At 35.8% G+C, this 17,948-nt stretch overlaps 2 protein-coding genes across 3 annotated transcripts; one reads left to right on the top strand and one right to left on the bottom strand.

The window, feature by feature from the left end:
* Positions 1–300: 300 nt before the first annotated feature.
* On the top strand, positions 301–12,580 carry LOC133318079 (shaggy-related protein kinase kappa). Of its 2 annotated transcripts, none has more exons than XM_061520024.1 (13): positions 301–550; positions 828–1,068; positions 1,359–1,451; positions 1,570–1,629; positions 1,735–2,007; positions 2,462–2,536; positions 9,274–9,330; positions 9,417–9,557; positions 9,662–9,712; positions 10,140–10,235; positions 11,527–11,610; positions 11,715–11,817; positions 12,358–12,580. In XM_061520024.1, exons 2-13 carry the CDS (start codon positions 919–921, stop codon positions 12,444–12,446), a joined length of 1,272 nt encoding a protein of 423 aa, XP_061376008.1. In that variant the 5' UTR covers positions 301–550; positions 828–918; the 3' UTR covers positions 12,447–12,580. The 2 variants fall into 2 exon arrangements, with proteins under 2 accessions (XP_061376008.1, XP_061376006.1); XM_061520022.1 differs by having other exon boundaries at positions 822–1,068.
* A 1,105-nt stretch (positions 12,581–13,685) lies between these two features.
* On the bottom strand, positions 13,686–15,385 carry LOC133318059 (uncharacterized). Its single transcript, XM_061519999.1, has 3 exons — positions 15,350–15,385; positions 14,631–14,802; positions 13,686–14,461 (listed from the first exon to the last, which is right to left on the bottom strand). The coding sequence occupies exons 1-3, from the start codon at positions 15,383–15,385 to the stop codon at positions 13,686–13,688; spliced, it is 984 nt and encodes a 327-aa protein (XP_061375983.1).
* Between the last annotated feature and the right edge of the window lie 2,563 nt (positions 15,386–17,948).

Genomic DNA, 17,948 nt, shown 5'->3' with positions numbered 1-17,948 from the left:
TATTATTTTACATAAGTTTGAGCACGAAATTTATTATGAATATTTTATAATAAATTATAATTAAAGAAAATAGAAAGTGAAAAAGTAACTAACAAAACAGTATAATTTTTGTGAGTGAGAAATATATTAATAGTTTTTAGTATTTGATTCTAGAAAAAGAAAAGATATGAAATGGAAAGTAGGTATAGCCAAAGGCGAAGTAGGGTGATGAAGCATTTGGAAGGCTTAGGGAAAGGATATATGTGGGAAATTCTAATAATGTTTTAAAAAAGTAGAATAAATAATAATAATAAGAGAGAATACGAAACCGAAGAGAAGAAACACGAGAGAGAATGAGTGCCAAAATTGAAAGAGAGAGAGAGAGAGAGAGAGAGAGAGAGAGAGAGAGAGAGAGAGTGAAGAAAATTGAATTTGCGATCGCCGAAGTCTGATCCATATCGTTGGAAGTTAAGTTAAGAGAATAATTGAAACTGAAAGTAAAATGCAAAACCTCTGCTCCCATTCTTATCACAACCATCGCTTCCAGTTCCAGTTCCAATTCCAGTTCCAGGTCAGTGTCACTGTCAATTTTCAACTCTCAACTGCGCAACCAAACACCTTTTTTCTTTATTTCGTTTTTTGTGTGTGTGGATAATATCATGCCTGATTGTTTCGATTTTATGGATCTCCTCGAGTGTGGAAATTCTCGTCTTTTTTTGTTTTTTTTGTTTTACGGGCTTTAAGGGATTGGATCTGATCAAATCTAATATTATTTTTCTTTCTTTGTTGGTTAATGTAATCCTTTTTTTGTCTTGGGGGCGTGTTTGAATGGATTCTTACAGTTACAGGGTGAGCAGTGCTTGGAGGAAATCGGAAACAAGAGAGCAGAGTATTCAGAAAGCAGCAGACAGTAGCGTTTGTGGGCTGTGCGAGTCATTAATGGCGTCTGCTAGCCTTGGAAATGGTGGGGTTGGCAGTTCCAGGTCTGTTAGTAGTGGCTTCAGGGGTTCATCTAGTTCTGTGGATTGGCTTGGGAGAGAGATGCTTGAGATGTCCTTGAGGGACAAGGTCGACCATGATGACGACAGAGTATGTTCTAATATCCTTTAAAAATGAAAAAAGAAAGAAAAAAGAAAAAGTATCAGTTATTGCAATTCTCAGAATGGGTGTATTTCCTATTGTGATTGATAACTGGCATACAGCAGAGTTGTTGTTAACTGATTTCTTTTCTCTGAGAGCACTTTTGCCTCATTCCCAAAATAAAATTTAAAAAGATGCTGCAATCCAAATTTACTGCTACTGAATTTGGAATTTTTTCTAGCCTTTTTCTTGTTTTTTGTTTCAATCAATTTGACTTGCCACTGTTTTATACTTTCCAGGATAGCGAGCCTGATATCATTGATGGTGTGGGTGCTGAAACAGGACATGTGATAAGAACCAGCATTGGTGGCCGAAATGGTCAATCTAAGCAGGTAAAAAAAAAATTCTGGGTCATTTGGTATTAGAAAAACTCTTTTGTTTATGCTGTTATAGTTGAACTATTGACAACTAACAACTTCCCTGACATTTTTTTTTGGTTTGAGTTGACAGAATATTAGTTATATAGCGGAACACGTGGTTGGAACGGGCTCTTTCGGTGTTGTTTTTCAAGTGAGGCAGAACCACCTAGTTTGCTTTTGATATTTTTTGTAAATGCCATCCTGTTGATGTATGACATACTTATACCTTTTTTCTTTCCATTAATGCTTTTATCAGGCAAAATGTAGAGAAACAGGAGAGATTGTAGCCATCAAGAAGGTTCTCCAGGACAAGCGCTACAAGAATAGAGAGTTACAAATTATGCAAATGCTGGATCATCCAAATATTGTTGCCCTTAGACATTGTTTCTTTTCAACCACCGACAAAGAAGAAGTTTACTTGAATCTTGTGCTTGAATATGTTCCTGAAACTGTGAATCGTAGTGCAAGGAACTATAGCAGGATCAACCAGCGAATGCCTTTAATATACGTGAAGCTTTATACCTACCAGGTATGTAGTTGTTTGCTTCTCAGTTAGATCTGGGAATGTAAAACTGGAAATAAATATAAGAATAGAAAGAGGCAATCCTCCGAAGCATTTGATGATTATAAGAAACCTGCATGTATTAAGCTGTTGTTAAAATTAATATATGATTGGTTCATGACATGCTAACTCGTCTCTTTTAATCCCTGCCTAATTGTTTTTCGTAAATTTTGATAAAGTTCATCAACCTTAGATTCATATGTTCTGAAGAATGAGTCCCAGTTTCACATATGGAATTGTTTTTGAAAAGAATTGCGAAAACAAGGAAAATAAAATAAAATAATGGATATTGCTTTTTGTATATGGGTAATAGACTATCTGAAGGAAAGAAAGATAAAGAATTGTGCAACTTACACATGTTAAATCCCTGTTAGTTTCTTGTCTATTGACTTAATTCTTTCTTTTCTGATTTTTTCTGCAGATTTGCAGAGCCCTTGCTTATATCCATAATTGCATTGGTATATGTCATCGTGACATCAAACCTCAGAACCTGCTTGTAAGACATTTCTTTGAGTTATTGATTTTTTTTTTACGTGAAACTCATTTGGTAAATTCAGTGCCTCATAATGGGCTCGTTTATTATGATTTTTTTTTTATGCTGATGCTAATTATTTTAGAATTTCAAACACTTTTAACACTATCACATCTATATAAATCCACACTGAAAGGAAACATTACTGAAAAAACAAAAAAAAAACCACTTCCCGTTAAATCCGACTAGCTCGTGGTCATTAAATTTTAATTGCATTTCAGTAATGTTGAAAGAAACATTACTAAAATGCAATTAAAATTTAATGACCACGAACAAATAATTAATTGAAAATTGTTATTCATACAGCTTGTTCTGTACAATTTTCATTTTATTTTTGGTGAATTGTATGCATGCTTGGTTTTAATTTTATACGACCATAGCAATTGTCCATGTCAAAGCATGCATACATTTCAGTAATAACATGTGCAAATAATGGCATTTAAGGTATTCCTAGATGACTAAAAAGTCTTTTAAAAGTTTAAGTTAGTGGGTGGAGGCCCAATAATGACATTATATCACTAATAACATGTCCTCACACAAACCCTTTGGGCTTGATGTGTGAATAAAGCATAGTTCCACTCAAATCTTCTGCCGAAGTTATAATTTAATGAGAACAATGGAGGTAGTAAGGATCAAACTCCTAATGTAAAATTATCGGCCGCTTCAAGAATCAATGACTATCTCCACATACTAACACTAGACTTTTCAGTGTGCTTTTTCCTCACTCACACACTTCCTGGGAAAACTTCCCAGGAGGTCACCCATCCCAGAATTACTGCAAGTCAAGCACGCTTAACTATGGATTTCTTCCGTTCCGGGCTATCAAAAAGTATATGCATCTTGTTAGTATAGGTAATACCAATTAATTCTTATAAGCTATCCCCAACTGTGCAGTCTCATACCTGCACAGTCTTTGAAATCTCTCTCTTTCGGGTGTCGATTCGATTCATCCATGTAACCTCCCGCTGGAAGCCTGTTAGGAGCCGCTCCTTGTCTGTGCCCTTTCGCACCATGCCCTTTCGTATCGGCGATTACTCTCCGCCCTCGTCAGCGCTCGGGATGTTACACCTAACACCTAATCATTTGGTAAAAGAACTTGGTGGGCATGTCATGAACCAACTTACTAAAAGCTTGAGCTATATTAGGTGGAGGCACCAGCTGCACAACAATGGCTTTATAGTTTCTAAAGCTAACAGTATATATGTCGCATCTTTATGCATGCTGGTAGTCTTATTTCACTGTTTTCTGGTTGAAATTTTTGGAGTTCAGATTACTCGAATTGTCCCACTTTTGCGTTTTAAAATTTTAATATCTCGCCTGCTCTCTTGGAGTCTATTCTTCTAATGTGAAAGATATGTTGAGATGCCTAGTAATTTTAATTTAAGAACTGCATTATGGAGAGCATCTTGCTAAACAAACCTGAGGCTGTTGTTATTTTTGTTTCTTGCATTTTTTTCTCTATCCAATTGAATGCAGGAGAGGGTGACTTGGGGCCACCATGTAAGAAATCTGACTTGTAGGGGAAATTAGGAGGTTTCTGGAATAATTAGATACTTCCTGCTCTTGCTCTATGATAATGGCAGCTCTGGCTAGAGGGTTTTTTTTTTTGTTATTTATTTATTTAATTTTTTTAGTTAAGTGTTGAAGGAGAGGATTGACTTTGGATACGTCTTGATTATCTGAAAATTCATTGTATTATGAAATCTGAGTTTACATTACAGCTATTCCACCTTATATATCATGGTGTCAAGCAGAAGAATCAATAATGAGTATAACAAACTTCCAACTATACACAACAGATTCCTAACCGTGTAACAAACTGGATACAGTTACAAACTAACTTTAACTGCATCTCTTTCCACGTCAGCGTTAGTTACTTCATTAGGATATATTAACATCCTCCCACAAGTGGGACTATATATGTTGAAGAGTCCCAACTTGGACACAACTCTTTGAAACGCAGTAACATGTAATGGTTTTGTAAAGACATCCGCAATTTGTGCTGAAGAAGAAACAGGCAACAGATGAACAAGCTTCTGAGCTACTTTTTCGCGAACGACATGACAGTCCAACTCAACATGTTTCGTTCGTTCGTGAAATGTTGGATTGTGTGTGAGATATATCGCGGATTTGTTATCACAATAAACTGATATGGGATGAGATAAAGGAAAGCATAAATCCTTGAGAAGATAGGAGAGCCATTGCAGCTCACAAGAGAGGCTAGCCAATGCTCTGTATTCTGCCTCACATGATGACCTTGAGACAATCGTTTGCTTTTTGGATTTCCAGGAAATAAGAGCGGAGCCTAGGAAGACACATTGTCCAGTGACTGAACGCCTAGTATCTGGGCAGCAAGCCCGATCTGAATCTGAGAACCCTGAAAGTTTCAAGTTATTCTTTGAAGGAAAGAAGAGACCAGTGCCAGGGGAATTCTTAATATATCTGAGAACTCGAAGTGCAGCAGAGTGATGAACGTCCGTAGGATTGGAAACGAATTGACTTAATTGTTGAACTGGAAACATGATATCGGGTCTTGTAGTAGTTAAGTATAGGAGCCTCCCCACAAGACGACGATAGGGAGATGGATCAGTTAAAGGGACACCCAGGGAGCGCTGAAGCTTCGAAGATGCATCCATGGGTGTAGATGATGGTTTGGCAGCAAGAAGACCGCTATCTGACAAAAGTTCCAAGGCATACTTGCGTTGATTCAACACAATCCCCTTATTCGACCGAGAAATCTCCAGGCCAAGAAAGAACCTTAAAGTGCCAAGGTTTTTGATTTTGAACTGATTATCCAGAGAAGTCTTCACACGACGAATTTCATCCATACAATTGCCAGTCAACACAATATCATCAACATATATGAGTAAAGCTGTGAAGAGAGAACCAACCTTAAGCGTAAATAGAGAATAATCAGCGGATGACTGCACATAGCCCAAAGAAGACAAGGCAGATGTAAGTTTAGAATGCCACTGACGACTTGCTTGTTTAAGGCCATAGAGGGACTTTAATAACTTGCAGACTTGATTGGGTTTGCTGGCAGTAACCCCTTGTGGCAGAACCATGTAAACCTCCTCATCCAAATCGCCATGGAGGAAGGCATTATTGACATCCAATTGTTCAAGGTGCCAATTGTTAGCAGCAGCAAGGGCCAAGAGGGTGCGAACAGTAGTGAGCTTAGCTACTGGGGAGAATGTATCGAAGTAGTCTATCCCTTCCACTTGTGTATAGCCTTTGGCAACAAGCCTGGCTTTGTGCCTTTCGATTGACCCATCAGCAAAGTGTTTAGTTTTGTATACCCATTTGCAACCAATGGGTGTCTTCTCAGGTGGTAAATCAACTAGCTTCCAAGTGTGGTTTAATTCAAGAGCTTTTAATTCAGTGAGCATAACATCCTGCCAACAACGATGCTTAACAGCCTCAGTATAAGAAGTTGGTTCTGTTTGCAGAGACACATTAGAACAGAAATTGTGAAATTTGGAAGAACAATGTTCATATGAGATGACATCATGTAATGGGTATTTGATAGGAAGGTTAGTGGTGTTTATTGTGTTACAGTGAAAATCTTGGAGATAAGAAGGAGGGTTTCGGGCTCTAAAGGAACGTCGAGGTGGTACTGGAGTGTCAGTATGATTGTTATTAGTATGATTGTTATCAGTGAGGATGGGCGAATTGGCTATGGCAGGGATTTGAAAATCATGTGTGGATGGGTGTGAAGGAAAATCTAGTGGAGGTAATGGTTGAGGTGAAACAGATATGGGTGAGGGTGATTCATCTAAAGGTGGAGTAGAGGTGGCAAATGGAAAGATAGATTCATATAAAACAGTATTTCGGGAGAAGAAAACTTGTTTAGAGGTTAAATCATAAAGGATATGGCCTTTGGTATTAGGTGGTTCTCCCAAATACACACATTTTCTTGCTCGAGGAGAGAGTTTATTTCTATGGGAATTAAGGGTAGAGGCATATGTGAGGGAACCAAAAACTCGAAGATTGGATAGTAGGGGTGGTTTAGAGTGAAGAATCTCATATGGAGATTTGTATTTCAACAATGGGGTAGGCAAACTGTTAATGATTAACACAGCTTGTGAAACTGCATAATTCCAAAGTGAGTGAGGGATGGATGCTTGGAAAGCTAGTGCTCTTGTTACATTCATAATGTGCTGGTGTTTTCTTTCCACCAACCCATTTTGTTGTGGTGTCTCTACACAGCTGGTTTGGTGGACAATTCCATGCTGAGAATAAAATTCTGGCATAATGAACTCTTTCCCATTGTCGGTTCTAATGCACTTCAAGGAAGTATTAAATTGGTTCTCAGTGAGTTTGATGAAATTTTGTAAAAGCTGTCTTGTTTCACTTTTGTAGACCATGAAAATGACCCAAGTAAACCGAGAGAATTCATCAACTAAAGTCAAGAAATATCTATATCCATGAATAGCAGGAACCATAAATGGCCCCCAAATATCAACATGTAGTCTTTCAAAAACTTTATTCACAGACGAGTTGCTAACAGGAAATGGTAACTTCTTGTGCTTAGCAAAGTGGCAAATGTCACAGGGTTTGACATGCCTATTTGGTATAAAGGAAAATTGAGAAGCAACATGCTTCAAAATATTCTCTGAAATATGGCCCAATCTAAGGTGCCATAATCGAAAATCATTATTTTTATTACACAAGTAACATCTATGACAATGACAGACTTGGAAACTCGAATTGAGTTGTGCAGATCCAGTTGTCATGACAAACAGTCCTCCTCTTCTTCTAGCTGTACCAATCGTCCTCAAATTGGTTTTCTGTTTAATCAAGCAATGTGTTGCATGAAAAACCAAGAAATAGTCAGCATTTTCAAGCAATCTTGTGACAGATATCAGATTCACCTTGAATTTTGGAATATATAATACATCCGTTAAGGTAAGGGTGGAAGAAATGTCCACATTTCCAGCATATGAAGCAATGACAGATGATCCATCAGGCAAGAAAACAGATATAGGTGTAATCTTGTGAATGGATGTGAATATGGATTGAATATGTGTGATGTGATCTGTGGCCCCTGTATCTAAAAGCCATTGCATCGAAATTTTACCTGTCATAGGAAGGTTCTCATTGACTGCCATGTTGGTGGAATGGACATGATTGTTTTGCTGCATATAAGCCATATAGTCCTCATATTTCTCCTTTGAAACAGACATCAGTGGAGCTGATACATCATGATCTCTGACCACAGTATTTGCATTCTGTTCAGTTAGAACTGCATTACTTGATCCTTGAATGTTCTTTGACCTGTAGCCTTGGGGAAAGCCATGCTTGAAGTAGCATGTGTCAATGGTGTGATTTGTCTTCTTGCAATTAGTACAATACTTGTTGCTATTACTTGAACTGCGTCCACCAATGAATCTTCCTCTTCCTCTGTATGAAGGTCCATGACCACGTGGATTCTCTGATGAACTAGCAAATGCCTTTGCTTCACTTACATTATCACTGTATGAATCAGTTCGCAGCTGTCTTTCTTGTTGTTGCACGAAAGAAAATGCTTTGTTTATATTTGGAAGAGGAGACATGAGCATTATTTGGGATCGAACTTGTGCAAAATTTTCATTAAGGCCTCTTAAGAACCTTATGACCTGATCTGTCTCCCTATGTTCTCGTGATTGAATCAAAGTTCCACATGTGCATTGTGGAAGTGGTCTAAGATTATTCAGTTCATCCCAAAGTGCCTTCAAAACTGTAAAATAATCGGATACTGTTTTATCACCTTGATTAGTTTGAACCAGATCTTCTTGTAAATCTGCAATGCGAAAAGTGTCTGCTTGGGAAAACCGATCTTTCAAGTCATTCCATACATCATAAGCTTTGTCAATCCAAAGAATAGATTGGACAACCGACTGAGCTATAGACTTGTGAAGCCATGAGAGGACCATTGTGTTGCATCTCTCCCAGGAAGGAAAGATTGCATCATCTTCTGCAGGAGCAGTGATAGTGCCATTGACAAACACTATCTTGTTCTTGGAAATCAAAGCCACTTTCATGGCTCTTGACCACGCATGATAGTTCTTTCCATTCATTAATGGAGAAACAAGAACTAAAGATGGTGATTCGTTGGGATGAAGATAGTATGGATCTGATAATTGGTTTTGTTCTGCCATGACTATGAACAGAAACGAAAGATTGATTGAAGAAGAAGATTAGATGAACAAGAAACAGAAAGAAGATGAACAAAGAACAGAGAGCTAAAATTGCATCACGGAATGTGGTTGATGGCCCAGAGCTATTGCTCTGATACCATCTTGATTATCTGAAAATTCATTGTATTATGAAATCTGAGTTTACATTACAGCTATTCCACCTTATATATCATGGTGTCAAGCAGAAGAATCAATAATGAGTATAACAAACTTCCAACTATACACAACAGATTCCTAACCGTGTAACAAACTGGATACAGTTACAAACTAACTTTAACTGCATCTCTTTCCACGTCAACGTTAGTTACTTCATTAGGATATATTAACAATACGGCGCACCTTAAGGGGAGTATCCTGTTCCTAGGATATTTTCGAGCCTTACAATCACCTCTGTCTTCTAGCAACCATTATGAATTTAAGTTTTGCTTAACCTAGCTGAAAGATGGTAGAATATATACGGGGTATACCTGTGTTGGTATCAGTTTCTATTTTTTATGCTCAAATGCATGTTACTCATGGCAGGTGAACCCACACACTCATCAGCTGAAACTATGCGATTTTGGGAGTGCAAAAGTGTTGGTAAGAAATTTAGCTAAGTGCACTGGTGGCTGATGGAAGCTATTTTTTTTTTTCTTACTAGTTTCATCAATGTTCTAATTCATCAGGTGAAAGGAGAACCTAATGTTTCTTACATCTGTTCAAGATACTATCGTGCCCCAGAACTTATATTTGGTGCCACTGAATACACAACTGCCATAGATATATGGTCAACTGGTTGTGTAATGGCTGAATTACTTCTTGGACAGGTAATTTGATGCTTAAATAAACTTGTGACTATTTTTCTCATTTCATCATTTCATAGTTTTCTTTTGTATTTTTTGTTTTCCCTGAAATTCAATTTATTTTGCAGCCCTTGTTTCCTGGAGAGAGTGGAGTTGATCAACTAGTTGAAATAATCAAGGTGAGGACTTACCATCCATATTTTTCAAATAATCTGGATTTGGCTATCCTAGAATTATGTAATTCTGGAATAGTCAATAAACACTGAAATATTTTATTTATAACTTATATGTTGGGTAAATTCAGTTGGGTCTGCCAGAGATGATATATGTTCTGTGCGTAGTTGTCTTGTCAGTATGGATTTCCAGTCTGGCTCAAGGAAAGGGATATATTTATTTTGTTTTTGTGCAATGATTTCCAGTCTTGAATATAAAGATGCTTTTCTATGCTTGATTATCTCTTCTTGGTTTGAGTAAGATAGAGTAAAGAAAAAGCAAATTTTCCTTTGCAAATGTTCTGTTATTTGTTCGAATGATATAACAGTTTTGTAGTTCACTATTCCCCCAAAGGAGTCATGAAAAGTTACAATCCAATTATTTTTATTTCAGGTCTTGGGAACTCCAACCAGGGAGGAGATAAAGTGCATGAACCCAAATTATACAGAATTTAAGTTTCCGCAGATAAAACCTCATCCATGGCACAAGGTTCACTCTCTTGTTCTTTGCTTAAGTTCTGTAGTTTATTGTGAACGCTTGTATTAATTCAGGATTTAGGCTGGTTAAATAAATCTGTTTATGCAAATTCTTTCCCTAGATGAGCTAGATTTTAATCATTGTTGAGACTATACCTGTACAAGATATTTCTTAAGTGATATTTGTGTCAACATGGGTTCATTTGATGACATTTGCATGCTTTTCCTCCAGTGGTTCCAAGTAATTGGCAAAGCTGGGTAATTGAGCTGCTAGAATTAATTTGATTCTTAATTTCTAGGATGTGATAAATTCTGTCTCATTAACATTGAGTATCTTGAATGTAGATTGTTCTTTATGTGATTAAGGAAGATGTTTCATGTTAAAAAAATAAAAATGATGACAGAGATGGGAAGCATCATCCTTTCTACATTTGTATTTCTTCCCTATCTCAACAGCCTTTCTTTCACCCAATAAAACAGAACAATCGTTCTACTATTCTACATTTTGAAAAATAAAATTATTTTGGAAGTTAGTATTGATGAAGTAGTCTTCTTTGTGCGAGGAATTTACTATGAGATTATTTTAGTTTGACAGACCTTTCTGAAATGTTTTCTCCCTAAAGCAGTTGACTTTGCCTCTACTCTACTTATTTTCTGCACTTTTATCCTAACACATTTCTTTATTCGATCCATGTATGCATGTGCCACTTCCTAGTCTTAGTTTTACTGTTTACTGTACATGTTTCAGGATGATATAAATTAATGTGGTCCTGAGTTATTATGGCGTTAGATAGGATTGGGTGTGGATCAAGGTGTCAGCTTATTTCTTTTTTGAGTTTGATATGTCTACCGCACTGGATTCTTGGCCTGATATGGCATGGGATTGGATCAGTCTTGACAAATTTCAAGGACTATGAGATTAATGCAGTAATACTAGATTAGTGTAGATATTGGGCCTTATTGACACTTCCTAGCTTCTTGTCCAGAAATGTCAGAGAGGCACAACAGTGCTTTGTCAGAAGTTAAAATTGTTATAGGCTTCATTTTTAAAATTGGTTGCAGTTTCCCAATGGTTTGTAAGGGACGTTTTTAGACATCCCAAATTCAGGGATAGGCAAAAATGTCCGCTTTGAATCAATATATTGTTATAAATTTGTCCCTGCAATGCACGTGGATGTGAAGCTAATCAATTTTGAGATTATATGCAAAGTATTGGTAAAACTTGTGTGCATGTGTAACTTACATTACGTAATAGGATTCTTATTTGCATGAGGGATTTACTATGATATATACTAATTTGACAGGTCTTTCAGAAACGTTTACCCCCAGAAGCAGTGGACCTTGTCTGTAGGTTCTTTCAGTACTCTCCCAATTTGCGATGCACTGCTGTATGTTTGACCTCTCCATTTTTTGTACTGGTTTTCTTTTTTCATCTTGGATATCTGCAATTATTATAAAATTATTTGAATCTCACCATATTATGGCACTGCAGTTGGAAGCTTGCATTCATCCCTTCTTTGATGAATTGAGGGACCCAAACACCCGCCTTCCTAATGGTCGCCCACTTCCTCCTCTGTTTAATTTTAAACCTCAGGGTGAGTTAAGGATCAGCACATTGAAGTTATTTGAAAGAGCTTCAATTAAAGCAGCAAGGCAATAATATAATTGTCTCACAACATTGACGTGATTCGTTAGTAAATTGTGTACTAAGAAAAATAAAAAACAATGTTTTAGTCCCATAATTGGAGGTCAGGATCATAAGGGGGAAATTGTGTATGGTACAAGTTGTTAATATTTATAGTACAAATAAAGATGAGTTTTATGATAATCGGCATTTTAGCATGTCACTTACCATGTCTTAGCCGCAGGAGGGCACGACACAAGGTTTTTTCACCTGTGTTCACGACTTTCCATCCTAGACCCCGATTATATTCCCAAAAGAATGAGCCTTTTGGTTTTGCATTTATCATTACATATTCTTTAATTTCCTGTCTTTGAATAAATTTTGCCTGTTTGACCCTCTGATATGTTTTTAAGTAATAGGCTAAAAAATCTTTGGAAGAAACTAGTATTTGCGTGCATTGATATTTATTTTATTTCCTATTCCTGACATTTTATGTTGTTCTTTTTTGCAGAACTTTCTGGTATACCCCCTGACGTTATCAATCGACTTGTTCCAGAGCATGCTCGTAAACAGAACTTATTTATGGCTTTGCACACCTAGCAAGTTTTATTTTTTCCTCCCTTCACTTACTAGCAGGCTGTAAATTATCCGGTGCATCTTGAGAAAGAATGCCACAGAAAGAGTTCGTAGGATTATATTATATAATATGAAAAGTTTCAATATTTTGAATTTCATGTCAAGGGAGTTGTTTTCTTCTTGCTCACATGACAACGTTTTCCATGTATATTTATCTGATTATCTTGTGTGCGCTATCGGTTAGTTTAGGTCTTTGGTTCATCGCGTAGGATAAGCATGATAGTATTAGGTGTGATAAAATAGTACAAGTTATATATTGCATTAGTTTTTATGCTATAGACGTTTGGCGTGTCACGAATGGTTGAATAATTTTATCTATTCAGTATTTGTTGTCCAAACATATAAGCATATAAGCTCTCATAGGATAAAAAAAAGTTATGAACAAAAACAACCTTATACATAAATTTTTGCTTTTGCTCACATAGTTTTTGGTTTAATTAATAAATTGCCTTGCACTCTGTCTGATAAGAATATTAGTTGTTATTCATGTGGCTCTTGTAAATTATCGACTCACATCGAAAAAGAAGATTTTTAGGGTGAAAATGTCATAATACTCCATGTTGAGTTCAAGATTAGAGAGAATAAGATTTTACCAACACTTAAAAAGGAAACGAGATGACAGATTTTCAGGAAAATGATACTTCTGATGTTCTTGCTTCCTCGAAGTGGAAAGAAAATAAAAGATGACAAACTTTATTAATCACTCGTTAACAATTGGTTATTCTCCTTCAACTAATTGTTACTCGACAGAAACACAATTATGTTGCACGAAGCACCTAAAGCTCTGATCTGTCAGCCCTTGGGTGTTCAGGCATTCAATCCTCAACCAGGCCCCCGTTCTATACCCACGTGGTCTTATAATCTGATAAAACCATAAAGAAGAAGAAGAAAGGAATAGTTTTAGAGGACCTCACGTTAAACAAAAGTTGGTAATAAACATGATCGATGGGGTGCCTAACTTGCAAATTTTGTAACAAGTATGAAAGAAATAGTAGGGTAGCTCCACTCCATATCATGTTCGAATTTCTCAAGCCATCGTCGTTTTCAATTCAAGCAAAGAAAAGAAAAGAAAGCAGTATTTACAATTCGCTGTTCAATCTTTCGTAGCTTGCCCTCCTCCTACAAATCATATATGAACACGATGATACAACACCTATACACAAAATAATTGAGAAGGTAGGGAGAGGCGTAACCTCTCCTCGGCTATTCCCATATAGACTTTCTAGGACTCCGAGGCACACTATTGACTCTTTCAACCAAAAAATGACCATAAGGTGCAGAATCATCTGGGTATGCGTACCCCTTGAGGGGTCTGGTCGTCGAGTAATAATAGTTAAAACCCCTATTATTAATAATATCCGTCTTCCCCATTGTGATAATTGGTGGCGGCCTTCCCATCCCAATCCCAATCCCAATCCCTAGTTGAGGAGGATCCTGTTGTGGTCTCGATGAAGAAGGATAATTAGGCGAAGGGTGATGTGTGTCGACATGAAAGGCATTGCTGCTGCTGCTGCTGCTGTTACTGCCAAGGTTTGTTAGGCTCGGAGAGCTTCTGACTTTATGCATTGCAAGTCGATTGCCGTGGAATGGTGATGAATCAGCAGCAGCAGTATGAGTATGAGTATGAGTATGAGCATCTGGAGAAACGGATTTTGGGGAAGAACAAGCAGAAAAAGCATGCTGCTTATTATTATTAGGGGTCCTTTCCCTTGGGCTTGTACGTACGATGCCATTGATGGCATCAATATAACGTTGTTCTAACAAATAAGGTTCGGATGTCTGCTTATCAAGCAAAAGCGGGTTGGAAGGAAAGAGGAAAGCACGAAGCATACCACTGTCGTGTCGATCGTGTTCGTCAATCATGTGCTTCATATCTTCATCTGTTTTGACCGACACCAATGCATCGAGATCTTCGGGGACTAGCTGGTACTTTAGCACAATCTCACCCTCAACCATGCCGCTCACCTTCTTCATCAGTTCTGAAATATTCATTCAAATGAATCCATCATATATATATATATACATTTATTTAATCATTTGATTAATTAATTTTATTTATTTAACCATTGGTTGTTTTGTTTGTTGGTTGTTGGAAATTGGAATGGAGAGGAAAAGGGAAAGAGAAAGAGAAAAGGAATACATACATACCAGAGAAAGTGATGTCGCGAGGGACGGAAATGACACGAGTCTCGCCGCCGACATACTTGAGGAGGCCATCGGAGGGTCGGGGAAGAACCTTTCCGCCATGGCTGCACAAGAACTTCACTTTATTCTTGGGTGACTCATCCCCCATTCTTTCTTTCTTTCTTCCTTTCTTTTGCTGTTTGTTTGTTTCAATTTCAATCGAGAAAATTGGTGGAAAAAGGAAGGATAGATAGATATCAGAGGATGAATTAGCCTTTACTATTTACTGTTTTATTTTTGTGTTTGTGCGTGTGTGCCTCTCTCTCTCTCTTTCTCTTTTAAATTCCCATTTATCTATTATTCGCACTCACACTTTTCTTTCCTTTCAATTCAAGTTCCTAAATAACTTCCCCCCAAAATCTCTCTCCTTTGAATGTCAAACACGAATACCAAAATTCCCGTTTCTTAAATTCGCATCTATTCTACATATTTACACGTTTACCCTTTCACATCATATTTAGTCAGGTAAATTACCTATTTATATATAATTTTAATTTTTGAGTAAAAAAAATAAAAAAAATTGCCTATATATTTTTCCCGTGTAAATAGCATTTTTTTTTTTTTTGTAAATTAAATAGCATTTTATTGTCTCTACACTCTGACGACAATCTCTCCGCCCTCCCATTCATTCTCTCAAACACGATAACGGCATCGCATATAAATCAATTAATTCACACTCAAGCCTTGACTGCAATTGCACCTTCAAACAACAGTAGCATTTTTTCGAAATTAATATTTAATTTTTTTAATTTCCCAAATAGCCCTACTTTTTTTTGACAAAATTTCCTCAAATACTCTTGCTTTTAATTGCGCAAGAGTGGACTTTTCGTAAATTAAAAACTACAATAAAGGTATCCAAAAAAACCCTATAATTCAAGTAATAATTTAAAAAAATCGATATGCATATTGTAAATTATGAACAAGGAAAGAAAAATATATACCTATATACAATATTTAGCACAGTTAAAGGAATTTTAGATAACGTTGTAAATTAAGAAAAATAAAAATGAATCCTTTTATGTCTTATTTAACATGACCATTAAGCTGTTTGTGTAGGAGCAGAGCTAGGCTTGTATCCCTTAAAAGTGTGAAATATGTCACTATGAAGGTGCTTTTAGAGACAATGATATGAACCGAAATTCTTATAGAGAACTGACTCTGTGAGTATCTCAGTGAGGACCGAGAGAAGGAGATTAGGTAAGGGCAAGTTGGTTCAATATTAAGAACTTATATTTATATATAGGTGAAAAATATTCTCTAATGATGAAAGAGAGTCATATCTCTTTTGTCCAAGACCCCTATGTTCTAGTGAGGTAGCGCACCACAAACATATATCATGATGAGTTGTGCAAAGAGTGAGAAATCATCAATTATGAAGGACTAAAAGTCTCGGATATGGATCCTATCATGTTTATAAGTGGTAAGGTGGTCATGTTGTTTGATCACAAGTCACAACCATTCATTGGTGATGAAATAAGATAGAGTAAAGTGTGTGATTTTATAAATAAGTGATTGTGATCAAACAATATAATCATATAACCACTTTTAAACATGAGAAGATCCAAATTCAAAAGTCTCACTTTAGGGAGATAAGGGAGTGAACCCTTAAATGAGTCTCGAAGGGCCAGCCCATGGCTTTGAGCTATGTGAATTAATATCTTAATTATTAATTGACAAATTAACGATTATCTTTTTGTCACTCCATATCCTCATATTTTTTCTTTGTCATTTCTCATTATCGTTGATTCTTTTATGAATGGTTAAGATATTTCAGATGACCTAATCATGTCAAATTACACAAGAAAAAACTCATTTCCAAAAAAAAAAATGTGAAAAAAGTTTTTTTTTGAAAATTGATAACATGATCAGTTTTCTCTTATACAATGATCAGTATTATTAAGATGTAAATAAGTCAAATTTGACCTAACCTAAGTAGTAAAACAAAATAGGCCCGAAGAGGGTAAAAAACCCTACTTAGGAATTAGTCCATTTTTGAAAACTGTCTCAAAGCATATAAGTCAACCTATAAACTTTTACGATGAATTTTTATTATTATATGATAATACTTTTGCTATTTGGAGTGGTTTATAATATTTTAAGTTAAATATTCAAATCTGTGAAGATAGATTTATTTTTCCTTAAATCATCATAAATGAGGGTTTTGAAGGGATTAATAAATAATTATAATTTATTCTTGCGTTATGGTTTCTTTAAGTAAAATATGGTTGATCTCTTACCATTGAAAATATAGTAAATTTGGTAGGCCATAGGCCATACCTTTTAATTTGAAAAATTAGGTCAGGTTAAACCAAACCTTTTATTTTGAAAAAACAGGTTAGGGTAGGCCTAAATTTAGCCTCTAAGGTCATATTAGACCACACTCAAAATATTCTGCACAAACTTAGCGAATTTAGGTTAAAATTTAACTTGACTAAGCCCTAAGTGCCCCGCAATATATTTTATTGTTACACGCACAAAGTTCAATTAATATTAGCGTTTGTAATTTGTCAATATTTAAAACCGCATTATAAGAGCTAAGTCGTGAGTTATGGATTTCAATGACTAACATTCTCAAGTTAAGCATTATATTTTAAATATATGCTTTTTGTCCACCGTTTATAGTTTACAATATATATAGCCCATATATATATATATATATATATATATATATATATATATATAATCTTATTTTAAATAATATTTTTCATTTTCGTTATTAAAAAACATGTTAATAAGTGAATTTATGAGAAACTCGCTACTTAGCATGTAGAGAAAAAGTTTAACATTAGAAAGATGGTTAGAAACATACCGGTTTCTTAATGCATTTATTCTTCTTCTTCTTTTTTTTTTAAAGGAAGGGACATAAATCAACTTCCCAATGTCATTAAAAGATTATCTCCTACACTTATATTTTTTAATTAGGTCCCATAAATTTTTTTTTCTCTTACCTCCAACTCTTTTCTCTCTCTTATTTATTGTAGATAGTATTTTTCTTATGCAATATACAAAAAATATTACCCTTAAAAGAAAGAGTAATTTGAAAATGGGAAAATATACTCTTATGTTGTAGAAGAGTATTTTTCTCTCCTATACATACATCGACTTCCGTGTGACTTTTTTTTTTTTTTTATTATTATAAGTGAGTGAGTCCCACACATAACTATCTCTATGACATAAAAAAGCTTCTCTTATGTTGCATGAGATTAATAAAGCCCTTTGAAAATTATTGTCAGAAATAAAAAAGTATTAATTCCGTAAAAAAAGCCTAACATTATTCTGATT

The sequence above is a fragment of the Gastrolobium bilobum genome, unplaced genomic scaffold, assembly GCF_033153095.1.
Source record: "Gastrolobium bilobum isolate Gb01-03AN ecotype WA unplaced genomic scaffold, APGP_CSIRO_Gbil_v1 utg5420, whole genome shotgun sequence".
In the NCBI taxonomy this organism is placed as follows: domain Eukaryota; kingdom Viridiplantae; phylum Streptophyta; class Magnoliopsida; order Fabales; family Fabaceae; genus Gastrolobium; species Gastrolobium bilobum.
Note: the sequence above shows the minus strand (reverse complement) of the source record. Positions and strands in the feature narration are given on the sequence as shown.

Coding starts and splice junctions, on each gene's coding strand:
- LOC133318059 (XM_061519999.1), bottom strand. CDS start 15,385: ATGCTACTGTTGTTTGAAGGTGCAATTGCAGTCAAG. Junction 14,803..15,349: donor AAGGTGCAATTGCAGTCAAG/GCTTGAGTGTGA, acceptor ACAAACAAACAG/CAAAAGAAAGGAAGAAAGAA. Junction 14,462..14,630: donor TCGCGACATCACTTTCTCTG/GTATGTATGTAT, acceptor TGAATATTTCAG/AACTGATGAAGAAGGTGAGC.
- LOC133318079 (XM_061520024.1), top strand. CDS start 919: ATGGCGTCTGCTAGCCTTGGAAATGGTGGGGTTGGCAGTTCCAGGTCT. Junction 9,331..9,416: donor TTGGGAGTGCAAAAGTGTTG/GTAAGAAATTTA, acceptor CTAATTCATCAG/GTGAAAGGAGAACCTAATGT. Junction 11,818..12,357: donor GTTTAATTTTAAACCTCAGG/GTGAGTTAAGGA, acceptor TCTTTTTTGCAG/AACTTTCTGGTATACCCCCT.